Source organism: Benincasa hispida, chromosome 9 (assembly GCF_009727055.1).
Source record: "Benincasa hispida cultivar B227 chromosome 9, ASM972705v1, whole genome shotgun sequence".
In the NCBI taxonomy this organism is placed as follows: domain Eukaryota; kingdom Viridiplantae; phylum Streptophyta; class Magnoliopsida; order Cucurbitales; family Cucurbitaceae; genus Benincasa; species Benincasa hispida.
Window position 1 is genome coordinate 50,889,684 of NC_052357.1, and position 9,946 is coordinate 50,899,629.

At 31.5% G+C, this 9,946-nt stretch overlaps 1 protein-coding gene across 3 annotated transcripts; it reads right to left on the reverse strand.

Moving 5' to 3' along the window:
• Nucleotides 1-401: 401 nt before the first annotated feature.
• Nucleotides 402-9,565, reverse strand: LOC120087240 (F-box protein At-B). Of its 3 annotated transcripts, XR_005484466.1 has the most exons (7): nt 9,317-9,565; nt 9,011-9,219; nt 8,748-8,838; nt 7,476-8,607; nt 1,952-1,989; nt 1,737-1,832; nt 402-1,395 (listed from the first exon to the last, which is right to left on the reverse strand). XR_005484466.1 is itself a non-coding variant. In XM_039044164.1 (4 exons), the coding sequence occupies exons 1-4, from the start codon at nt 9,467-9,469 to the stop codon at nt 7,237-7,239; spliced, it is 1,824 nt and encodes a 607-aa protein (XP_038900092.1). In that variant the 5' UTR covers nt 9,470-9,565; the 3' UTR covers nt 7,156-7,236. The 3 variants fall into 3 exon arrangements, 2 of the variants coding, with proteins under 2 accessions (XP_038900092.1, XP_038900093.1); XM_039044164.1 differs by lacking the exons at nt 402-1,395; nt 1,737-1,832; nt 1,952-1,989 and having other exon boundaries at nt 7,156-8,607; XM_039044165.1 differs by lacking the exons at nt 402-1,395; nt 1,737-1,832; nt 1,952-1,989 and having other exon boundaries at nt 7,156-8,607; nt 9,011-9,206; nt 9,317-9,458.
• Nucleotides 9,566-9,946: the final 381 nt, after the last annotated feature.

The window sequence follows — 9,946 nt, forward strand, 5'->3', positions numbered from 1 at the left end:
CTATCTTAAATAGACACTGATAGTACTCTATCTCTGTCTATCTCAGATAGACAATGATAGAACTCTATCACTATCTATCTCAGATAGATACTGATAGAGGATTATCACCACTATCTCAGATAGACACTAATAGTACTCTATCTCTTTTTATCTCACTTCAAAGTTATCAATAGATAGATTCAGATAGACAAGTATGTATTGATGTTAAAGTTTTTCTATAGTTGCTAAAATTCCTAAGACAAATAGTGATAGTAGTCTATCACCATGTATCAATAGATAGATTCAGATAGACAACTATGTGTCAACAAGTACATTATTAAATAAGCATCAATGCACAACAAGACAATGAACAAAATATGTTAATTTTATAAATTCTAGAAGTAGTTGATTGTCAACAAGTAGAAAGAAACTTATAAATTGTATAAAGTAGAAAATCATATAGAAAGAAATGTTCAACTTGAAGCTTTACAATATAAAGTAATTCTACAATCAAGATTGAGACTAAGGTTGAGATTGAGTTTGAGAAATGTTCAAGCTGATGCTTGGAGTAGTGTCCATCATCAATTTCACACATTCTTGAGTTGAAGTTTGAGGTTGTACTTCGTTCTTCTTCTCAGGTTTCTTCTTTAGAGGGAAATTTTTCTTATTTATATTTTATAATGATTTTTTGGTTGGTTTTCGTTGTCTCTTTGGTATTTCCTTCTGAAAGTGTGTGTCTTCTAGCACCTTTGGTCTAAACCTTTTACGCTTCCCTTGCTTTTGCTGCTTTCCCTTCTGTTATCTATTTTTCCCTTTTGTTTGAATATCTTCATATGGATCCTCTTCACTATCAGTTTCTTCTTCTATTTTGTCTTCCTCATCAACAACTTGCTTCCCCCTCTAGTTTCTCTTTGGTCTTTTCTTCTGAAAAAGAATCTCATTCTCTTCTTCATCAGTATCTTCCTCTTCATTGTGCTCTTCTTGAATTTGTTCCTCCTCATTTTTCTCATCTTCTACTTGATCTGTATCTACTTTCTCTTGGTCTTCATCTACATGCTCTTCATCTAGTTTCTCTTGCTCTTCTTCTACTTGCCCTTCATCTTCTTTCTCTTTCTCATTTTGCTCTTCTTCATTGATTTGTTGCAAGAAAATATTGGAGTTCATAAGAAGAACATTGAATGATAGACAATGATAGACTACTATCATTGTCTATCATCATGTATATAGACAATGATATTTACCTTTTTCTCATTTCTATTTTCTCTTTTTTATTCTCTTCTTGTTCAACTTCTTCTTCTTGAACTTCAAATTCTTCTACTTCAGCTTCTTCTTCTTCTTCTTTATCAATTTCAACATCTTCTTCGACTTCATCATTTTCCTTTTCTGTTTCAGTTTCAGCGTCTTCTTCAACTTCATCTACTTGCAAGCATATGATAGAAAGTAAGAATCTTAAAAAACTTAATATTCAGATAGACCGTGATAGAGAGCTATCACTGTCTATCCAAGATAGACACTGATAGTCCTCTATCAGTGTTTATTCTAGATAGACACTGATAGACACTGATAGAGGACTATCAGTGTATATTTTAGATAGACAGAGATAGATGTTTTTTAGAGTCTATCTCAGATAGACATTCTATCACTGTCTATCCTAGATAGAAAGTGATAGAGGACTATCACAAGACACTGATAGTAGCCTATCTTTGTCTATCAACTCTTGTGTTTGAACAAAAAGTAGCTTAAAAAAAGAATCAAACCTCAGGCAACTCTTGTGTTTCAGGTGTTTCCAAATCTATAGTTGCAATTGAATCCAAATCATCTTATGTTTGAAGTTGTTTTTGGATCTCAGTTTCCTACAAATTTTTTTCTTTCTAAGAATCTATTGTCTTCTATCTAAGAAAATAAGAAACTTAAAATACATAATATTAAGATAGACAATGATAGAGGAATATAGGTCTATCATATTACAAACCTCTCTTTCCCTTTATCTCTCTCGTTTTTAACTTGGATCTACAAGGAAAAGAAATTTTACTTAGTAAATGTATGTTTACATTTATTTAAATGTAAGAAAGAAAGAAAGTAAGAAATTTAAAAAACATAACATTAAGATAGATAGTGATAGAGAACTATCACCATCTATCTCTATTTGGGATAGACAATAATAAGACTATCATTGTCTATCTCACTTTTGTCTCATTTTCAACTTAAATCTACAAAGGAAAATAAATTTTAATTAATAAATGTATGGTTATATTTAAACAAAATAAAATAGTATATAACAAAGCTAATACTTACCCCAGATAAATAGGTTGTTGCGTAGTTAAACATTGTATCAATATCATCACTTTCTTCTAAAATTTGAAGGCTACAAGAAGGCAGTTTATTTTTTTCCATACCTTCTTCATGCTCTTTTTCTTTTTCTTTTTGTCGTTTTGGAAGATTTTCTAATGAAAGTATACTATTCAAGCTTTTTGTAATTGACCTCAACATTCTTTTGATTTCTTCTTAGCCTTGTTTCAAAAGATTTTGTTCTTCTACTATTTTTTGTTGGCCTTTTCTTAGTTCACTAATTTTCTTTCATTATTCTATTTGCTCCTCATTCTTCATTTTGTTCTTTTTTTTTTTTTTGTTCATTTACCTCTCTTTCTCCTCCTCTGCCTCAAGTTCTATGAAGTATTTGAAAGTTGATTGAGGTTCTTCTTTTGTTAGATGCAATGGTATCATACAAAACTACAAATAAACACATGTTAAATTATTAGAGAAAAAACTAACACTTCAATGTCTATCACTGTCTATCAATGATAGACAAATATAGAACTCTATCACTGTCTATCTTTAAAGTGATAGACAATGAAAATGTTCTCATTTAAGGAATTACTTACCTCTTTTATTTCGAAAATGTTCCCATTTAGAGTCCACTCATCTGACTCCAAGCACTCCCATGGGATGATTCTTGGCCCTTCGGTTCCAAGTTTCCTTCCAAATCCAACATCTAAATCGGAAAGTTTTGAGATTGTCTAAAAAATCTAATAAACTAATGCTAATGGGAATCCTTGAACGTAGACAACATCCTTCTCAGTATATGATGCACTCTTAAAGAATTGATAGGTTAGAGTGTAAGACAATCTTCTCCAAGGATAGTCTTTGAAGACTTGTTCATCGTCCAAAATGTCTAGATGTTTGAAATTGACATGATTGTGTTGTTGCTTGGGGATTAAAAGAGCTTCTAAAATGTAGAGATTTGCTAATTGAACTTTCGACGAGTCTTCCTTATGCGTAGTGCTTTGAAAGTTCTCTCTATATCTCTCTAGTTATATGATCATCATGAACAAAAAATACATTTCTAAGTTCAGACTCTTTTTTTCCATCCTAAATTTAATTGAGGGAATTTGTGGCTTTTCAATCTAGTTATTAAATAAAATTTCTTCAACCCAAATTCTACTGTATGGCCATTAAAGTTGAATGCTAGGACATTCAACTTCTTTGTATAGCATTGTTTTTTTACTAAGTAATTGAGGAATTGGTAGGGTATTTTGCCATTTTAATATTAAGAAAGTGTCCAAATGGGCCATTTAAAACTTGAGGAATAATTTTGTTCTTATTAAATTCAACACCTCTATACTAAAGTAGACAATAATTATTAAGTTTCCATTCTCATTTTCTATAATCAATTCACGTTCCACCTATTGAAAAGATATATTTAACAATATGTTAGAAACTAAAATTTGAATAGCATCAACAACTAGCAACATAATTATCAATAAAATATCTATCTATTATTAGATAGACAGTGATACCTGTCTATCATTGTCTATCACAGATAGACAGTGATAGATGTTTATCATCGTCTATTGCATGATAGACAGTGATAGTGATCTATCCCTATTTATCATTGATAGACACTGATATAATGATATATATCATTTATATTCAGTCAGCATAGTACTAGAACAAGTTCCAAATACTAGAAAAAGAGTAAAGCAATAGCAATAATATTATATAACAAATATATTTCAGAAACCATCACAATAACTAAGTACCAAAAATTAGAAAAAGAGTCCAAAAATAGAAAATAACATTATAGAACAAGTATCCTTCAACAATTGCCACTATTAATGTCTCTCCCAGATAGATTCACACTTTCAAAAATTGAAAATAATAAAACACTATCACTAACATAGAGTGCAAAGCATTAACAAAATCACTATCTACCAACAATAATCAATAATTACTTTGATAAACACAGATAGATGTCTATCTGTATCTATCTACTTATAGGTAGTGATAGAACACTATATTATCATTGTCTATTAATAGATAGACTCAAATAGACAAGTGTTTGTGTCTATCTTTGATGTTGAAGTGTTTGTGTCTATCTTTGATGTTTCTATCAATGTTAGATGGTTCTATTAACATTGTTTGGTGGTTCTATAACTTTCTATCCTTAGTGAATAAACAAATATAGAGTGTAAACCATTAACACTATCTAACAACAACAATCAATAATCAACACAATTAACAAATTAAAAGCAAACAAGGGTTGAACTTCTATCACTTTGGTAGACACAGATAGATGTCTATTTGTGTCTATCTACTAATAGATAGTGATAAAACACTATACTATCAGTGTCTATCAATAGATAGACTTGGTTAGACAAGTATTTGTGTCTATCTTTGATGGTTTTATTAACAATGTTTAGTGGTTCTATCATTGTCTATTTGTGATAGAACACTATCCTCTCTATCACAACTATTTTGGTTTAACCTTCTTCTCTTCACATTTTATTTTGTTTCCTTTTTCTTTTATCACAAAGAGAGAGAGCGTGATAGATGGTGATCGTATATTATTTGATGAAGAAGAAGAAGTTGTTGCCATTGGAAGAAGACGTGGGAAGACATGGTGCCGTGAGCATGGGTATCGAGCAGGTTGGATGGGTAAGTCAATTAATCGTGGGCGGGTTGCGTGGATGTACACGATTTTTGGGTGGGCTAGATTTTTTTTTCCACTACCGTGGACTGGGTTTTTCATCATTTACATTGATTTTATTGTATTATTTAATTCGTTTTGGGCTGGGTCCATTTCTTGCTATTCATGTAATTATTTTGGATTTTTTTATTACATTTGAAAATGACCCAAATAATAATTATACAAAATTACATAAACCAAGTTATAAATTTAGTTGGGATGTGGTAAGTTATTTCAATAAAAAAAATCTCATAAAAAATAAAATGGAGATCCTCTAGGAAATATATTCATTAACTTTTTTTAGAGTTAAATAAGTGGAAGATTTAAACTTTTGACCTCTTGGTCAATATGCTTAACTAGTTGACTTGTACCTAAATTGACTCGAGATAATTTTTTCATACCAAAGCAAAATCGATTAAATATATTATGGTCCCATCCTTACATACACACATTTTATTTTGAATTTGCTATAAGAATGGCTCATCTCGAACTCCTCTTACCTATTATAGAATTTTAATTGTTGGCTTAATAGCCTTTTGCCCTTTTGAATGGATTCATTTTCTTAACTTAATTTTGCTCTTTTTTAATAACATGGAGGGAATCGAACCTTCCAATCTTGAGATAGATAATACAAGCTTATGTCAATTGAACTCTACTTGTGTTGGCCATAACTTTTTTCCATAAGGTAGACAAGTTACTACAAATTATCCGATGAGTATATCTTTTATCATATACATGTGCATCTCCCTAAATGAAATATAAAATATTTGCTAAATATATGTGTCTTTAATATCAATCTTGTAATGTAATCCCTGTTGTTTAAATTCTTTTAATTTAATCCAATTTTAGCATTATATCCTATCCTCCTACCAGTAAATGTTAAAATTAGTTTGCATGATATTATAATCCATGAGTTGGCAAGTTTAAAGGGTAGTGATTTTAAAAAAAAAACAAAAAAGAGTAATGATAGTACCTATGTCAGTAAAATTATAGGCTAAATAATAACAAACTTTCTTTTATGTTTAAAAATACCTCTATACCTTTTAAATTTATAATATTACCCTTTAAACATTTCAAAACTACCTTTAGAGTATAAATTTTATAGAATTTCGAATAGAAATTTGGACTTACAACTATATGGTGATGACCTAAAATGATGTGATGATTCAAAATTCCGTTCTATGTCACATATTACACCCTTTCATATCTCAAATTTTGTCCAAATTCTCTAAAGAGTTCCTACTCTAAAGATATTTTTGAAACATTATGAAAGTTCAAAGGTAATATTACAACTTTTTTCGTATAAGGGTATTTTTAAAACAAATGACAACATTCAAAGATATTTTTTATAATTTAACCAAATTTCTAAGTTCCCATTTGGTAACTACTTTTTTTCTGTTTTTGTTCTTTTTGTTCTTTTTATTTTTGAAATTAAACTTATTTCCTTTACATTTCTTACCGTGATTTATATCTTTCTTAAATACAATGGTTGAATTCTTAGCAAAATTTCAAAAAACAAAAACAAGCAACTTTTTTTTAGATCTCAAGACTTGACTTTGTTTTTTAAACCATTAGTGATAGATAACAAAAGAATAAATTTGGAGGTAAAAATAATGTCTATAAAACTTAATTTTAAAAAACAAAAACTAAAAACAAAATGATTACTAAATAGGACCTAATTCATCATTTTGTTCAAATTTCTCTTCTTGCTAACTCAGCTAAATATCATCAATTAACCTTAACACTTACAGAGAGTATAAATGAAAATTGCTGAAACATTTGAAACATTTGAAACAACAATAGTTAAATTGAAAGCAAAAAAAAAAAAAAATCCTTAAGTTAGACCCTGTAATATATTTTATATCATATCATTTCGTTAGGTTTTAATAATGGTTAGAAAATAATTAGAAAAATATTTTCAATTTTAAAAGATTGGATACGAAATTCAAATACCATTAAAACATAGTCACATATAGGTTAAATTCCAAAACTGGAATCAATCTCTATGGTTTATAATTAGAATTTAGTCCCTATAATTTGATAAAACCTTTATGATAGGGAATATTTACGAAGATTTATCATATCATATGGACTATTTATGAGGTTTTGTCAAACCATAGGGATTAAATTCTAACTTTTAAAAACTATCGAGACTCTATACTCTAACTTTGTCCAAATCGAATTTATAATTTAACCTTATATATTTCACCTTTGAAAACTAAATTCATATTTTGTATTAACAATATCAATCAACAACAATTCTCCACCCTCTAAAGAAAGTTTCCAAGTCATTATGATCTATGGAATTGCCATCCATCATAACATCCAACTTCACAGCCTTCCAAACACAAAGTCAACCAAGGTCGTTTTGAACAAAACTCAACTAAACCAACATCTCCATTACTACTCAAACGAGTATTGCCTATTCCTAGCCATTGTAACCCACGAAACTGAGGCCCCCTAAAGGATCTACATGCACCAATTGATAGGCCAATGCAATTAAAAAGATCAAGCCTACGAAGTAACATACCTTCACCTTGGAATTGTTTCTTCATCGCCAAAGCTTCCACTGAAGAATCAGTCACATGGAAGCAAGATCTGATGCATAACTCAGTAATCCCAACACCAGCAGAAGCGATTATTTGGATTGCTCGATCGGTTATTCCCGAAATGTGTCCAAGATCCAAGGCAGACAAGGTCTTGCTCACTGTTCCACCACCATAAAACAATCGATAGATTCCTTCTTCGGTTACTCTCTTACAACTTCGAAGAGACAATCGTACGATGGGTAGACTTCCCTCACCAAGAACAGATAAACCATAGTTGGTTACATCAGTTGATGTTAGATTTAGTGATGATAAATTGCACAAAGTGGAAATGGATTCAAGGCTAGAATCTGATATGCTCTTGCAGCCACATAGATCAAGGACTTCCAAGCTTGTAGAATAGGCCAACTGCTTCACAGATTCAGAAGTTATAAGACTGCATGATAATAATCTCAACTCTGTTACGGAGCATCCGATGGCATCAAAACCGTCGAGTGCAAGATCTGAGAAATGTGATGAATTACGAATCTCAAACTTTTTCAACCTATTGCATGAGTGAAAGATCGATGCAAATCCAGCATCACTGACTTTAGAGAATCCACAGAATCTCACAGACTCAAGACCTTTGCAACCCTCAGACAAGAGAAACATGCCCATATCATTCAGCTTTTTGAAAGAAACTTGGTGGTTATGCCTACCACGAATAAGAGAAAGTGATATCAGATTATGACAAGTGCTCAATGACTGAAGTCCCCTATTGGTCAAGTCATGGTGCAACAGTTGTTCTTGGTTCGGCATGTCTTCCAAGTGAAGCTCTACCAAAAAAGGAAGAGAGTCGACAATGGTTATAATCAACTCATTAGAAATAACATCCAAGGTAAGTGACAAGCACTGCAACATTAACCCTGAAGATAACTGAGGAGATTCAAAGCTTCTGGAATAGGTAGTGATTAAAGAGTTCCCATAATCTCTTAGTTTGTTTATGATGCAAATTGCTTCTTGATGAAGCAATGACTTCAACTTCAGTGTTTTGACGGTTTTGGGAAGAAACGTTTCAATAGTACTAAAATAATTAGCCTCAACATCTCCTGCTCCTCGAATCTTCAGGGATATTGACTACCATATCACCAAAAAGAAAAAGCATCTCATATTACTACTTAATGATTGTTATAATTTCGTTTAAGAATCGAAGCAGAATGCAAATGGTTAAGAAGGGATGAATTAAACCAGGGGAATAAACTGTCGTATCAACTTACATCTAAGAACAAGCATCTTGTGAGCAGTTCAGCCAAGTTTCTATTGAATACTTCAGGAGAATCTTGAGCTACCAATTCAAGCATAAGCACCCTAACATAATATGAATAAATCACATAAACACGCAATAAGAACATACAATGAACAACTGATTAAATAAACAAAAAGAATTCCAAAATCTTAACCCAAGAACGGAACAAGAAGAGAAAACATTCGATTCACACAATCAGACTGCCAAATACGAAGATATCTGATATTTTCACACCTCAAATTGGGACAAAGTTTTCCTACAGAAGCAAGGAATTTATAAGAGAGTAAAGAGCAGCAAAGCAAATTCAGCTCGAGTAAATGAGGACCAAGAAAATCCACGAGGGAAGAATCATCAAGACGAAGGCAATTAACAGTAAGACTTCTCATGCCTCGGCACCGACCAAGAATGCCAATCTTCAGAGTTTGAGAATCTGGAGAGAAAGCCTGTAATTAAAAATTTCAACACCAAAACGTCTCGACTCGATTGCTTAAGATACTATTGAGAGAAGAAGAAAGAGAAAACAAACGCATGTTAACTTACGATAGGAAGATGGAGAGTGGAGAGGAGAGAAATGGCTTCAACGACGGCGGATTGTAGTGTTTTACTGACGCAAGCGACGGAGCAGAGGGTTTCAAGTTCCAGCTTCAACAGGATCTCCATTAGAATGCTGTCAGGAATTCTCTGTAGAGCCATTCTTTTTTGAGTTCTTTGTTCAGCTAGGAAGGAAATGAGAGTTCCCTAGATTCTAGATTCTAAATGAGAACTTCTATTCTTGCTTTTCTTTAGCCTCGTAAGGGTTAGGTTTAATGTCATAAAACTCTTAGATTGATAATAAACATTTTCTTCTTATTTAATAAAATGACTTGTTTTCCTTTTGTATTTTGCATAACATAATATAATATTATAAAAAATTCAAGATTATTATAGGTAATCTTGAACAATATATGGTTGACATATATGTTGATCGTTGGTAGCTACCGAAAGGTGCTATCTTATTCTACTTATTTTGGGTTCATTATGTGATTTTACACGTTTAATTTATGATTTTGTAGGCATGAGCATATATTGGATAGAATGGACCATTGGAACGGAAATGAGACTAAAATGAATCAAAACGAAGTTCTGAAAGCATCAATCAAACAAAAGGTAGGGAAATTACAAAAATGCCCT

What these genes read in the sequence shown, in the direction of transcription:
- LOC120087240 (XM_039044164.1), bottom strand. Translation starts at nt 9,469, where the DNA reads ATGGCTCTACAGAGAATTCCTGACAGCATTCTAATGGAGATCCTGTTG. An exon ending in CCACTCTCCATCTTCCTATC is followed by an intron (nt 9,220 to 9,316) that starts GTAAGTTAACAT and finishes TTTTAATTACAG; the next exon opens with GCTTTCTCTCCAGATTCTCA. An exon ending in AAACTTTGTCCCAATTTGAG is followed by an intron (nt 8,839 to 9,010) that starts GTGTGAAAATAT and finishes ATATTATGTTAG; the next exon opens with GGTGCTTATGCTTGAATTGG.